General features: G+C 43.3%; 1 protein-coding gene across 2 annotated transcripts in view; it reads left to right on the top strand.

Annotated features, from left to right (window-relative positions):
* Positions 1–15318, top strand: part of LOC133419839 (signal transducer and activator of transcription 5B-like) — a 76000-nt gene that overhangs the window by 33097 nt on the left and 27585 nt on the right. For both annotated transcript variants that reach the window (XM_061709300.1, XM_061709301.1), the window contains exons 9-12: positions 1272–1451; positions 3240–3327; positions 13296–13418; positions 13823–13915. In XM_061709300.1, the coding sequence (XP_061565284.1) occupies positions 1272–1451; positions 3240–3327; positions 13296–13418; positions 13823–13915 (484 nt within the window). The remainder of the gene's footprint in view (positions 1–1271; positions 1452–3239; positions 3328–13295; positions 13419–13822; positions 13916–15318) is intronic.

Genomic DNA, 15318 nt, shown 5'->3' with positions numbered 1-15318 from the left:
CCATGGAGGAATTACTGGGGAAGCTGAACGCTGACGTGACCGACGTCATCTCCGCCCTCGTCACCAGGTACAGGGGACGGTTTATACCGCTTTATACCGGACTACCGTAACCATGGAGACCAGTCTTGGAAAAGTGATTAAATATTTAGTAGCAGCAGTAGTAGCAGATTAAAACAACAAACAAGTTTACATGACACCATTGGACGATGTAGGAGATTATAACGTAGCTTTGGTTGCATCTCGGCAAAGGAAACGGCGCCAGCGACCTCCGCGTCGTGATTGTCTTTTTGAGAACGTGGACGTCGAAATGAACGCAGGATACGCGTGGCGGCTGTGATGCATACACGTACGCGATCTGAACTGCAAGTACTGTATTGGCCTGAATATAAGACGGGGTTTTTTGCATTGAAATAAGACTTAAAAAGTGGGTCGTCTTCCATTCGGGGTCTAGACGTTATACCAATTCACAACACTAGATGGCGCCAGATATCTTTAAAGCGAATGCTGAACTTAACTCCCCAGGCCAAAGGAACCCCTGGCACGAAGAAGAAAAATAAAAAATAGCAGTAAAATTGAGAAGAAAAATAAAAAATAGCAGTAAGAAAGAAAAGAGAAGAAAATAAGAAGAGAAGAGATAAGAGAAAATGGAGAAACGTAGCGACAATCTGGAAAAAAGTGGGTCGAAGAAGTTATGATGCAAACTTCAAGATCATGATTTGAATGAGGCAAAATAACAGGCCTTTTCTCTCAAATATATTGTTATAATCATTTGTTTCAGATGTACTGTCATTATTTTCTGTATAAAAATGTAGTCTTTTTTCAAATTTGAGTCTTGAAAAAGAGGGTCGTCTTATAATCGGGTCAATACGGTATATCCCAGTCTTTAGCAGTGAAACCTTTAACCAGACCGACCCCTGACCTCTGACCCCTGACCTCTGCCCCCCCGTGTCTCCCTGACCCCTGACCTCCGACCTCTGACCTCTGACCTCTACCCCCCCCCCGTGTCTCCAGCACCTTCATCATCGAGAAGCAGCCCCCTCAGGTGCTGAAGACCCAGACCAAGTTCCCTGACCTCTGACCCCTGACCTCTGACCCCTGACCTCTGCCCCCCCGTGTCTCCCTGACCTCTGACCCCTGACCCCTGCCTCTTTATTCTGCAGCACCTTCATCATCGAGAAGCAGCCCCCTCAGGTGCTGAAGACCCAGACCCCTGACCTCTGACCCCTGACCTCTGACCTCTGACCCCTGACCCCTGACCTCTGTGTCTGCAGCACCTTCATCATCGAGAAGCAGCCCCCTCAGGTGCTGAAGACCCAGACCAAGTTCGCGGCCACCGTACGGCTGCTGGTGGGCGGGAAGCTGAACGTGCACATGAACCCGCCGCAGGTGAAGGCCGTCATCGTCAGCGAGCAGCAGGCTAAAGCGCTGCTGAACAACGAGAGCACCCACAGGTGAGAGAAGCACCCACAGGTGCACAGGTGAGAGCACCCACAGGTGAGAGAGAGCACCCACAGGTGAGAGAGAGCACCCACAGGTGAGAGAGAGCACCCACAGGTGAGCGGAACATCACCCTGCGGCACCCCTACCCCAGGACCCGGGGGCGGTTACTCGGGGGGGAACTTTATATCGTGACATGAAATGTTGCGATACAAAAACAATACGTGTCGGGGAGGCGACAAACTGTATCTGATATTGTGTTATTAATGTTAATATATTGTGTTGACTAGTAGCATCCTATTGGTGCAGCGGGATCACGTGACGACCTCGACCTCTAAATGTTGAGAAAAATGTCGAAATGTTAAGAAAAAAGTCGAAATGTCGAGTAAAAAGGCGAAATTTCATGAATTACGTTGAAATATTGAGAACAAAGGCGAAAATTTGAGAAAAATTTTGAGAAAAAAGTCAAAATGTTGAGAAAAAAAGTGGAAATGTCGAAAAAAAAGTCAACATTTTGAGAAAAAGTTGAGAAAAAAGTTGAAATGTCGAGAAAAAAGTTGAAATTTTGATGAAAAAGTTGAAATGTTGAGAAAAAAGTTGAAATTTTGAGACAAAAAAAGTCGAGAAAAAGGTTGACATGTTGAGAAAAAAGTTTAAATGTCGAGAAAAAAGTCCAAATTTCATGAATTACGTTGAAATATTGAGAAAAAAGGCGAAAATTTGAGAAAAAAGTTGAAATGTTGAGAAAAAAGTCCATAAAAAAGTCGAAATGTCGATTAAAAAGTTGCGATTTTGATGAAAAAGTTGAAATTTTTGAGAAAAAAGTTGAAATGTTGAGAAAAAAGTTGAAATGTAAAAAAAAAGTCGAAATGTCAAGAACCAATTCTAAATTTCATGAATTCAGTTGAAATTTTGAGAAAAAAGGCGAAAATTTGAGAAAAAAGTCAAAATTGTACTTCAACATTAATCTCAACATTTTTACTTTTTCTCGACATTTCTAAATTTCTGGATTTGAAAAAAGTCAAATCATAAATGAGAGAAACTTTTCAGTTTGTGTCTAAATATTTGTACTTGTATAAACTGAAGATCATAATGCAAACCTGACATTTACTTTTGTAAAGTTTGTGGAAAATGTTTGGCCTGGCTTTCTCTTTAAAACTTAAACAGTTATAAAGCATTACAAACTGGAACAATAAAACTTAAACAGTTATAAAACATTACAAACTGTAACAATAAAACTTAAACAGTTATAATCATTACAAACTGGAACAATAAAACTTAAACAGTTATAATCATTACAAACTGGAACAATAAAACTTAAACAGTTATAATCATTACAAACTGGAACAATAAAACTTAAACAGTTATAATCATTACAAACTGGAACAATAAAACTTAAACAGTTATAATCATTACAAACTGGAACAATAAAACTTAAACAGTTATAAAGCATTACAAACTGGAACAATAAAACTTAAACAGTTATAATCATTACAAACTGGAACAATAAAACTTAAACAGTTATAAAGCATTATAAACTGGAACAATATGGCAAACGCACAGGATTGTTTTGTATTTTGTGTCTTTCAATAAAAAGACCATTTTTTTCCAGTCATATGTTCCTCATTCAAGGTTGTTAAAAAAATACTGCTATAATATCGTATCGTTATCGTGACCTCAATATCGTGTATCGTACCGTATCGTGAGATGAGTGTATCGCTACACCCCTAGCGGTTACACACCTGTCTGAGGTCTCGATCTACCTGTACGCTGATGACACTCTCCTGTCTTTGCGGCGGCAGCGACAGCAGCGGCGAGATCCTCAACAACAACTGCGTGATGGAATATCACCAGGCCACCGGCACGCTCAGCGCCCACTTCAGGAACATGGTGAGACCCGAACACGGACCGTAGGTGCTGTTCTATCTATCTAGAGAGGTGTTCCATCTAGAGAGGTGTTCCATCTAGAGAGGTGTTCCATCTATCTAGAGAGGTGTTCCATCCATCTAGAGAGGTGTTCCATCTAGAGAGGTGTTCCATCTATCTAGAGAGGTGTTCCATCCATCTAGAGAGGTGTTCCATCTAGAGAGGTGTTCCATCCATCTAGAGAGGTGTTCCATCCATCTAGAGAGGTGTTCCATCCATCTAGAGAGGTGTTCCATCCATCTAGAGAGGTGTTCCATCTATCTAGAGAGGTGTTCCATCCATCTAGAGAGGTGTTCCATCCATCTAGAGAGGTGTTCCATCCATCTAGAGAGGTGTTCCATCCATCTAGAGAGGTGTTCCATCTATCTAGAGAGGTGTTCCATCCATCTAGAGAGGTGTTCCATCCATCTAGAGAGGTGTTCCATCCATCTAGAGAGGTGTTCCATCTATCTAGAGAGGTGTTCCATCTATCTAGAGAGGTGTTCCATCCATCTAGAGAGGTGTTCCATCTATCTAGAGAGGTGTTCCATCCATCTAGAGAGGTGTTCCATCTATCTAGAGAGGTGTTCCATCTAGAGAGGTGTTCCATCCATCTAGAGAGGTGTTCCATCTAGAGAGGTGTTCCATCTAGAGAGAGAGGTGTTCCATCCATCTAGAGAGGTGTTCTATCCATCTAGAGAGGTGTTCCATCCATCTAGAGAGGTGTTCCATCCATCTAGAGAGGTGTTCCGTCCATCTAGAGAGGTGTTCCATCTATCTAGAGAGGTGTTCCATCCATCTAGAGAGGTGTTCCATCTATCTAGAGAGGTGTTCCATCCATCTAGAGAGGTGTTCCATCCATCTAGAGAGGTGTTCCATCCATCTAGAGAGGTGTTCCATCTATCTAGAGAGGTGTTCCATCCATCTAGAGAGGTGTTCCATCCATCTAGAGAGGTGTTCCATCCATCTAGAGAGGTGTTCCATCCATCTAGGGAGGTGTTCCATCCATCTAGAGAGGTGTTCCATCTAGAGAGGTGTTCCATCCATCTAGAGAGGTGTTCCATCCATCTAGAGAGGTGTTCCATCCATCTAGAGAGGTGTTCCATCTATCTAGAGAGGTGTTCCATCCATCTAGAGAGGGGTTCCATCTAGAGAGGTGTTCCATCCATCTAGAGAGGTGTTCCATCTAGAGAGGTGTTCCATCCATCTAGAGAGGTGTTCCATCTATCTAGAGAGGTGTTCCATCCATCTAGAGAGGTGTTCCATCCATCTAGAGAGGTGTTCCATCCATCTAGAGAGGTGTTCCATCTAGAGAGGTGTTCCATCCATCTAGAGAGGTGTTCCATCTAGAGAGGTGTTCCATCCATCTAGAGAGGTGTTCCATCTAGAGAGGTGTTCCATCCATCTAGAGAGGTGTTCCATCTATCTAGAGAGGTGTTCCATCCATCTAGAGAGGTGTTCCATCCATCTAGAGAGGTGTTCCATCTATCTAGAGAGGTGTTCCATCCATCTAGAGAGGTGTTCCATCTATCTAGAGAGGTGTTCCATCCATCTAGAGAGGTGTTCCATCTAGAGAAGTGTTCCATCCATCTAGAGAGGTGTTCCATCTAGAGAGGTGTTCCATCCATCTAGAGAGGTGTTCCATCTATCTAGAGAGGTGTTCTATCCATCTAGAGAGGTGTTCCATCTAGAGAGGTGTTCCATCTATCTAGAGAGGTGTTCCATCCATCTAGAGAGGTGTTCCATCCATCTAGAGAGGTGTTCCATCTAGAGAGGTGTTCCATCCATCTAGAGAGGTGTTCCATCCATCTAGAGAGGTGTTCCATCTATCTAGAGAGGTGTTCTATCCATCTAGAGAGGTGTTCCATCTAGAGAGGTGTTCCATCTATCTAGAGAGGTGTTCCATCCATCTAGAGAGGTGTTCCATCCATCTAGAGAGGTGTTCCATCTAGAGAGGTGTTCCATCCATCTAGAGAGGTGTTCCATCCATCTAGAGAGGTGTTCCATCTATCTAGAGAGGTGTTCCATCTATCTAGAGAGGTGTTCCATCTATCTAGAGAGGTGTTCCATCTATCTAGAGAGGTGTTCCATCTATCTAGAGAGGTGTTCCATCTATCTAGAGAGGTGTTCCATCTATCTAGAGAGGTGTTCCATCTATCTAGAGAGGTGTTCCATCCATCTAGAGAGGTGTTCCATCCATCTAGAGAGGTGTTCCATCTATCTAGAGAGGTGTTCCATCTATCTAGAGAGGTGTTCCATCTATCTAGAGAGGTGTTCCATCTATCTAGAGAGGTGTTCCATCCATCTAGAGAGGTGTTCCATCTAGAGAGGTGTTCTATCCATCTAGAGAGGTGTTCTATCCATCTAGAGAGGTGTTCCATCTATCTAGAGAGGTGTTCCATCCATCTAGAGAGGTGTTCCATCTAGAGAGGTGTTCCATCCATCTAGAGAGGTGTTCCATCTATCTAGAGAGGTGTTCCATCCATCTAGAGAGGTGTTCCATCTAGAGAGGTGTTCCATCATCTAGAGAGGTGTTCCATCCATCTAGAGAGGTGTTCCATCTATCTAGAGAGGTGTTCCATCTATCTAGAGAGGTGTTCCATCCATCTAGAGAGGTGTTCCATCTATCTAGAGAGGTGTTCCATCCATCTAGAGAGGTGTTCCATCTATCTAGAGAGGTGTTCCATCTATCTAGAGAGGTGTTCCATCTATCTAGAGAGGTGTTCCATCCATCTAGAGAGGTGTTCCATCTAGAGAGGTGTTCCATGTATCTAGAGAGGTGTTCCATCCATCTAGAGAGGTGTTCCATCCATCTAGAGAGGTGTTCCATCTAGAGAGGTGTTCCATCCATCTAGAGAGGTGTTCCATCTATCTAGAGAGGTGTTCCATCTATCTAGAGAGGTGTTCCATCTATCTAGAGAGGTGTTCCATCCATCTAGAGAGGTGTTCCATCTATCTAGAGAGGTGTTCCATCTATCTAGAGAGGTGTTCCATCTATCTAGAGAGGTGTTCCATCCATCTAGAGAGGTGTTCCATCTATCTAGAGAGGTGTTCCATCCATCTAGAGAGGTGTTCCATCTATCTAGAGAGGTGTTCCATCTATCTAGAGAGGTGTTCCATCCATCTAGAGAGGTGTTCCATCCATCTAGAGAGGTGTTCCATCTAGAGAGGTGTTCCATCTAGAGAGGTGTTCCATCCATCTAGAGAGGTGTTCCATCTAGAGAGGTGTTCCATCTAGAGAGGTGTTCCATCTATCTAGAGAGGTGTTCCATCCATCTAGAGAGGTGTTCCATCCATCTAGAGAGGTGTTCCATCCATCTAGAGAGGTGTTCCATCCATCTAGAGAGGTGTTCCATCCATCTAGAGAGGTGTTCCATCTATCTAGGGAGGTGTTCCATCTATCTAGAGAGGTGTTCCATCCATCTAGAGAGGTGTTCCATCCATCTAGAGAGGTGTTCCATCCATCTAGAGAGGTGTTCCATCTAGAGAGGTGTTCCATTCATCTATAGAGGTGTTCCATCTATCTAGAGAGGTGTTCCATCTAGAGAGGTGTTCCATCTAGAGAGGTGTTCCATCCATCTAGAGAGGTGTTCCATCTAGAGAGGTGTTCCATCCATCTATAGAGGTGTTCCATCTATCTAGAGAGGTGTTCCATCTAGAGAGGTGTTCCATCCATCTAGAGAGGTGTTCCATCCATCTAGAGAGGTGTTCCATCGATCTAGAGAGGTGTTCCATCTATCTAGAGAGGTGTTCCATCCATCTAGAGAGGTGTTCCATCTATCTAGAGAGGTGTTCCATCCATCTAGAGAGGTGTTCCATCTATCTAGAGAGGTGTTCCATCCATCTAGAGAGGTGTTCCATCTATCTAGAGAGGTGTTCCATCCATCTAGAGAGGTGTTCCATCTATCTAGAGAGGTGTTCCATCCATCTAGAGATGTGTTCAAACCATCTAGAGAGGTGTTCCATCTATCTAGAGAGGTGTTCCATCCATCTAGAGAGGTGTTTCATCTAGAGAGGTGTTCCATCCATCTAGAGAGGTGTTCCATCTAGAGAGGTGTTCCATCTAGAGAGGTGTTCCATCCATCTAGAGAGGTGTTCCATCTATCTAGAGAGGTGTTCCATCCTAACTTTTTTTCGTGCGTTTTTTCGTGTGTTTTTTCGCACGTTTTTTTGTACGATTTTTCGTGCGTTTTTCCGTGCGTTTCTTTGTGCATTTTTTTCATACGTTTTTTCGTACGTTTTTTCGTGCGTTTTCTCGTGCGTTTTTTCGTACGTTTTTTCGTACGTTTTTTCGTACGTTTTTTCGTGCGTTTTTTCGTGCGTTTCTTCGTGCGTTTTTTCGTGCGTTTTTTCATGCGTTTTTTCGTGCGTTTTTTCGTGCGTTTTTTCGTGCGTTTTTTCGTGCGTTTTTTCGTGCGTTTTTTCGTACAATTTTTCGTGCGTTTTTTCGTGCGTTTTTTCGTGCGTTTTTTCGTACATTTTTTCGTACGTTTTTTCGTGCGTTTTTTAGTAGGTTTTTTTTTAGTAGGTTTTTTCGTGCGTTTTTTCGTACGTTTTTTCGTACGATTTTTCGCGCGTTTTTCCGTGCGTTTCTTTGTGCATTTTTTTCATACGTTTTTTCGTACGTTTTTTCGTGTGTTTTCTCGTGCGTTTTTTCGTACGTTTTTTCGTACGTTTTTTCGTGCGTTTCTTCGTGCGTTTTTTCGTGTGTTTTTTCATGCGTTTTTTCGTGCGTTTTTTCGTGCGTTTTTTCGTGCGTTTTTTCGTGCGTTTTTTCGTACAATTTTTCGTGCGTTTTTTCGTGCGTTTTTTCGTGCGTTTTTTCGTACGTTTTTTCGTGCGTTTTTTAGTAGGTTTTTTTTTTGTAGGTTTTTTCGTGCGTTTTTTCGTACGTTTTTTCGTACTATTTTTCGTGCGTTTTTCCGTGCGTTTTTTTGTGCGTTTTTTCGTGCGTTTTTTTGTGCGTTTTTTCGTGCGTTTTTTCGTACAATTTTTCGTGCGTTTTTTCGTGCGTTTTTTCGTACATTTTTTCATACGTTTTTTCGTGCGTTTTTTAGTAGGTTTTTTTTTTTGTAGGTTTTTTTCGTGCATTTTTTCGTACGGTTTTTCGTACGATTTTTCGTACGTTTCATCGTACGTTTTTTCGTGCGTTTTTTTCGTGCTTTTTTCCATGCGTTTTTTCGTACATTTTTCGTACGTTCCATCTATGTAGAGAGGTGTTCCATCTATCTAGAGAGGTGTTCCATCCATCTAGAGAGGTGTTCCATCTATCTAGAGAGGTGTTCCATCTATCTTGAGAGGTGTTCCATCTATCTAGAGAGGTGTTCCATCCATCTAGAGATGTGTTCCATCCATCTAGAGAGGTGTTCCATCCATCTAGAGAGGTGTTCCATCTATCTAGAGAGGTGTTCCATCTATCTAGAGAGGTGTTTCATCCATCTAGAGAGGTGTTCCATCTAGAGAGGTGTTCCATCTATCTAGAGAGGTGTTCCATCCATCTAGAGATGTGTTCCATCCATCTAGAGAGGTGTTCCATCCATCTAGAGAGGTGTTCCATCTATCTAGAGAGGTGTTCCATCCATCTAGAGAGGTGTTCCATCCATCTAGAGAGGTGTTCCATCTATCTAGAGAGGTGTTCCATCTATCTAGAGAGGTGTTCCATCCATCTAGAGAGGTGTTCCATCTATCTAGAGAGGTGTTCCATCCATCTAGAGAGGTGTTCCATCCATCTATAGAGGTGTTCCATCCATCTAGAGAGGTGTTCCATCCATCTAGAGAGGTGTTCCATCCATCTAGAGAGGTGTTTCATCCATCTAGAGAGGTGTTCCATCCATCTAGAGAGGTGTTCCATCTATCTAGAGAGGTGTTCCATCTAGAGAGGTGTTCCATCCATCTAGAGAGGTGTTCCATCCATCTAGAGAGGTGTTCCATCCATCTAGAGAGGTGTTCCATCCATCTAGAGAGGTGTTCCATCCATCTAGAGAGGTGTTCCATCCATCTAGAGAGGTGTTCCATCTATCTAGAGAGGTGTTCCATCTAGAGAGGTGTTCCATCCATCTAGAGAGGTGTTCCATCCATCTAGAGAGGTGTTCCATCTATCTAGAGAGGTGTTCCATCTAGAGAGGTGTTCCATCTAGAGAGGTGTTCCATCTATCTAGAGAGGTGTTCCATCTATCTAGAGAGGTGTTCCATCCATCTAGAGAGGTGTTCCATCCATCTAGAGATGTGTTCCATCTAGAGAGGTGTTCCATCCATCTAGAGAGGTGTTCCATCCATCTAGAGAGGTGTTCCATCTAGAGAGGTGTTCCATCCATCTAGAGAGGTGTTCCATCCATCTAGAGAGGTGTTCCATCTAGAGAGGTGTTCCATCCATCTAGAGAGGTGTTCCATCCATCTAGAGAGGTGTTCCATCTATCTAGAGAGGTGTTCCATCTAGAGAGGTGTTCCATCCATCTAGAGAGGTGTTCCATCTAGAGAGGTGTTCCATCCATCTAGAGAGGTGTTCCATCCATCTAGAGAGGTGTTCCATCTATCTAGAGAGGTGTTCCATCTAGAGAGGTGTTCCATCCATCTAGAGAGGTGTTCCATCCATCTAGAGAGGTGTTCCATCCATCTAGAGAGGTGTTCCATCTATCTAGAGAGGTGTTCCATCTAGAGAGGTGTTCCATCCATCTAGAGAGGTGTTCCATCCATCTAGAGAGGTGTTCCATCTAGAGAGGTGTTCCATCTAGAGAGGTGTTCCATCTATCTAGAGAGGTGTTCCATCTATCTAGAGAGGTGTTCCATCTAGAGAGGTGTTCCATCCATCTAGAGAGGTGTTCCATCTAGAGAGGTGTTCCATCTATCTAGAGAGGTGTTCCATCTAGAGAGCCGCATGTGGCTCTTTAGCGCCGCCCTAGTGGCTCCAGGTGCTTTTTCAGAAATGTTTGACCTTTTTTTTTTCCTTTTTTTCTTCTTTTTTTCCTTTTTTCTTCCTTTTTCCTTTCCTATTTAATCTCAACATTTCAACTTTTTTCTCGAAATTTTGACTTCTTTTCTCGACATTTCGACTTTTTTCCCGAAATTTTGACTTTTTTTCTCGACATTTCGACTTTTTTCTCGACATTTTGACTTTTTTCTCAAGATTGTACTTCAACATTAATCTCAACATTTCAACTTTTTTCACAATATATTGTCACGGCTCAGACAGGACAGAGAACCCAAATGCAGAACACCAGGCAGAATCAGAGTCCAAGAGGCTTTATTCGGGTCCAAGGCAGGCAGGGGTCAAACCGGGCAGACAGGCAGATCAGGCAAACAAGTCCAGGGGGGCAGGCAAAAATCAAAAACCGGGAGTCATGCAGGGTTACAGGCAGGCAGGCAGGAACAGGACAGAAATCAGGAAGGCTGGAAAGCGGAGCAAAAGCACACGACAATCTGGCAAACTAGAAGGTGGAAATGGGCCGGTATATGAGGGGAACTGCTGATGAGGGAAACCAGGTGTGGAGCTGGGTGGGGAAGCACAGGTGAAGGGAATGAGTGGATCTCTGGCTGATTAGGGTGGCAGGGTCTGGAAAAACAGGGGAGTGAGTAAAACTAAAAAACTACACTGGGAAACCATGACATATTTTGACTTTTTTCTCGACATTCCGACTTTTTTCTCGAAGTGCATAATGAATAAATAAATCTCCCCCAGTTATAACTAATATAGAAACATGCAGCACGTGTTTCTTCATTCTAATTCTGATACAAGACTTTTCATTTTTTGCGGCTCCAGACATATTAGTTTTTTGTGTTTTTGGTCCAATATGGATCTAAAACATGTTGGGTTGAGACTCCTGGGGCCTTATGTACTAAGAGTGCGTGGATTTCAACGTGAATCCGTGCGTGGAATTAACAAGAACGCAAAAATTCATATGTACAAAGCTGTGCGTACGCCCAAATCCACGCAGGTTTCTCTGTACATCCCAATCAGCGTGGATTTGAGCGCACATGCGGGAGCACAACACTCCGCCCCGTTTCCTCCCTCAAATATATGTTTGAATGTGATAATGAAGATAATTATCCATTAAAAACCGCTCATCCTAACTGAGCTGGAATAAATAATTCATTTTGGGGCATTTCTTCCGATTTCAGCTGGTGTCGGACTCCAGTCCTCGAGGGCCGGTGTCCCTGCAGGTTTTACATGTTTCCCTGCTTCATTGCACCATGATACAAGTGACTGTGTCATCAACAGAACTATCCAGACTTTGATGACAAGTTGGTGACGATAATTAATTAGAATCAGGTGTGTTAAAGCAGGGAAACATCTAAAACATGCAGGACACCGGCCCTTCTGGGATTCAGTTTGACACCTACAGTGTTTGCTTTGCGTTGCGTTCCGTGAAGAATTTTTGGTGGATGAAAAACGGCTCCTCGTTCTGCTTTATTGTCATGCATATTATATAACGGATTAAGACCAATGTACACGTTTATTTAGTCTTACACATTGTGGATGTCCGCGATCACCACTCTCATAAGTATAACAATGTGAACAAAATACATTTATATTTAAAACATGAAGCATCATGATCTGATTCCTCTGCTGCAGAAATAAAGACAATTTGTGCCGACGGGATTATGGAGGTGCAAACGTGAGAAATAAAGAGCAAAATTGCTGTAACTCGGAGTGTTTCATCCGCAGGAGGAGAGACCGGTCTAGTTGTTTCTGCCTAAATCTGACTTGATCTCATTCTTGAGTTTCATAATCTGAAACTCTGACGTTTTAGCGCTCTCGCTCAACGGGCTGCTGTGCACGCTCCCGCGGCCACAAATCAGAAGAAATCAGATTCTGGCAGGCAATCACTTTTTGGCACAACGGTCCATCACGGGAGAAACACTTTCTGGATCCTGCAGAACATGCAGCTGACTCCATATCAGACTCTGAAAGTTGCCTAAACATTCAATAAAAACTATTTCATGCTGAATCACATCAGTTCGCAACCAACCAACCTTTCCGTGACACCTTTTTTTTAAATTTAAGACATCTTTACAGAACCGGTTTTTGCTGCAAAATGCATTTTAATGTTTTTCTGTCCAGACACAGTTATGGGATGTTTTAGGATCTGGCTTTTATCTCGAGTATTCGTCCCATACGGTCGTCATGGTGACAGAGATGTCCGACCTGTCAGCAGCTCCAGCTGAAGCATCACGTTGGTCTGAACCGGAGCAGCTGGTCCAGTTCAGGGCAGAGATCCAGAAGATCCTCTTGATACCTGAACCAGCGGATGGTCCAGTCTTAGTCCTGGACCAGCAGATCCAGACTAAACCAGCTGATGGTCCAGTCTTAGTCCTGGACCAGCAGATCCAGACTAAACCAGCTGATGGTCCAGTGTTAGTCCTGGACCAGCAGATCCAGACTAAACCAGCTGATGGTCCAGTCTTAGTCCTGGACCAGCAGATCAGTTTGGTGCCTGAGGACTCGCTCCTGATCCTGCATCAGCAGGTTCCTCTAACAGAACCAAAGCTCCATCGGGATTTGCTGGTTCCATCGTTGAGCTCCTTTAGTTGTTTGTTCAGATCATGTGGTTGATTGTGAGATTGTTGCAGCTCCACTCTTGTGTAACTTATCTGGTGATGTGGGGACTGTCATGTCCTTCACGTGGTCGTGAACTTATTGTTGACGTTACGTTTCCTCATATTCTGCACTTCACTGCATCACCAGTGAGTGTCGCCAACGGACAAAACCTCAGAAAAGTGCTTACAACAGCCTTGATGCGTGAGTGACGGACCGCAGCTTTCTACGTTCACGTCATTCTTTGTACATCCGACCGTGAGCGTTGAAAGTGGCGTACGCACGTTTTTTGTGCGCCGCACTCTTAGTACATAAGGCCCCTGGTCTAGAGAGGTGTCACCTTATTGTTTGACTCGTGTTTCGATTCTTAAACAATTAAAACTCCGTCCCCCCCGTCCCCCCCGTCCCCCGTCCCCTCCAGTCCCTGAAGAGGATCAAGCGCTCGGACCGCCGCGGCGCCGAGTCGGTGACGGAGGAGAAGTTCACCATCCTGTTCGAGTCCCAGTTCAGCGTCGGCGGCAACGAACTGGTGTTCCACGTGAAGGTAACGGGGCCGGGAGGGGGCCGGGGGGTCTGGACCGTCCCGGGGGGTCTGGACCGTCCCGGGGGGGTCTGGACCGTCCCGGGGGGTCTGGACCGTCCCGGGGGGGTCTGGACCGTCCCGGGGGGTCTGGACCGTCCCGGGGGGGTCTGGACCGTCCCGGGGGGTCTGGACCGTCCCGGGGGGGTCTGGACCGTCCCGGGGGGTCTGGACCGTCCCGGGGGGGACTGGACCGTCTGGACCGTCCCGGGGGGGTCTGGACCGTCCCGGGGGGGTCTGGACCGTCCCGGGGGGTCTGGACCGTCCCGGGGGGTCTGGACCGTCCCGGGGGGGTCTGGACCGTCCCGGGGGGTCTGGACCGTCCCGGGGGGGTTTTATACACCTGTCCTCCTCCGTGTCCTCGGCAGACGCTGTCTCTGCCCGTCGTCGTCATCGTCCACGGCAGCCAGGACAACAACGCCACGGCAACCGTCCTCTGGGACAACGCCTTCGCCGAGCCGGTAGGACCAACGTTTTATCACCAGTTTGGGAGCGTCTTCATCGGTGTCCCTTCCTGGGTCTCAGTGTCACTTATTTACTTTTTAAAAAAAATATTTTTCCCCACATGCCGTTTCATTTTTTTCCCAAATTCCGTTTAAATTTTTTCCCACATTCCGTTTTATTTATTTTTTCCCAAATTCCCTTTTAATTCTCTCCCAAATTCCATTTTATTTTTCCCAAAATTCCATTTTATTTGTTCCCAAATTCCATTAAATTTTTCCGAAAATTAAATTTTTTCCCCGAAATTCCATTTTATTTTTTTCCCCAAATTCGGTTTTATTTTTCCCCAAATTCCATTTTATTTTTCCCCAAATTCCATTTTATCTTTCCCAAATTCCATTTTAATTTTCCCCCAAATTCCATTTAATTTTTTCCCCAAATTCCATTTTATTTTTTTCCCCAAATTCCGTTTTTATTTATTTTTTTCCCAAATTTCTTTTTATTTTTCCCCAAATTCCGTTTTATCTTTCCCAAATTCCATTTACTTTTTCCCCAAAATTCCATTTTATTTTTCCTAAATTCCTTTTCATTTTTCCCAAAATTCCATTTACTTTTTCCCCAAAATTCCATTTTATTTTTCCTAAATTCCATTTTATTTTTCCCCGAATTCCTTCTTATTTTTCCCCACATTCCGTTTTTTTTTTTTTTTCCCAAATTCCATTTTATTTTTCCCAAATTGCATTTTATTTTTTCCCAAATTCCCTTTTATTTTTCCCGAAAATTCAATTTTTTTCCCCAAATTCCTTTTTATTTTTCCCCAAATTCCTTTTTATTTTTCCCAAAATTCCATTTCAATTTTCCCAAAAATTCCATTTTATTTTTTTTCCCAAATTCCTTTTAATTTTCCCAAAATTCCATTTAATTTTTCCCCAAAATTCAATTTTATTTTTCCTAAATTCCATTTTATTTTTCCCCGAATTCCTCCTTATTTTTCCCACATTCCGTTTTATTTTTTTTCCCAAATTCCATTTTATTTTTCCCAAATTGCATTTTATTTTCCCAAAATTCCATTTACTTTTTCCCCAAAATTCCATTTTATTTTTCCTAAATTCCATTTGATTTTTCCCCGAATTCCTTCTTATTTTTCCCCACATTCCGTTTTATTTTTCCCAAATTGCATTTTATTTTTTTCCCCAAATTCGGTTTTATTTTTTCCCAAATTCCATTTTAATTTCCCCCCAAATTCCGTTTAATTTTTCCCCAAAATTCCATTTAATCTTTCCCAATTTAGATTTTATTTTTCCCCAAATTCCGTTTTATTTTCCCCGAAATTCCATTTTATTTTTTTCCCCAAATTCGGTTTTATTTTTCCCCAAATTCCATTTTATTTTTCCCCAAAATTCAATTTTATCGTTCCCAAATT

This window comes from Cololabis saira, chromosome 19 (assembly GCF_033807715.1).
Source record: "Cololabis saira isolate AMF1-May2022 chromosome 19, fColSai1.1, whole genome shotgun sequence".
Classification (NCBI taxonomy): Eukaryota; Metazoa; Chordata; class Actinopteri; order Beloniformes; family Belonidae; genus Cololabis; species Cololabis saira.
This window is presented reverse-complemented; position numbering and strand designations above follow the sequence as displayed.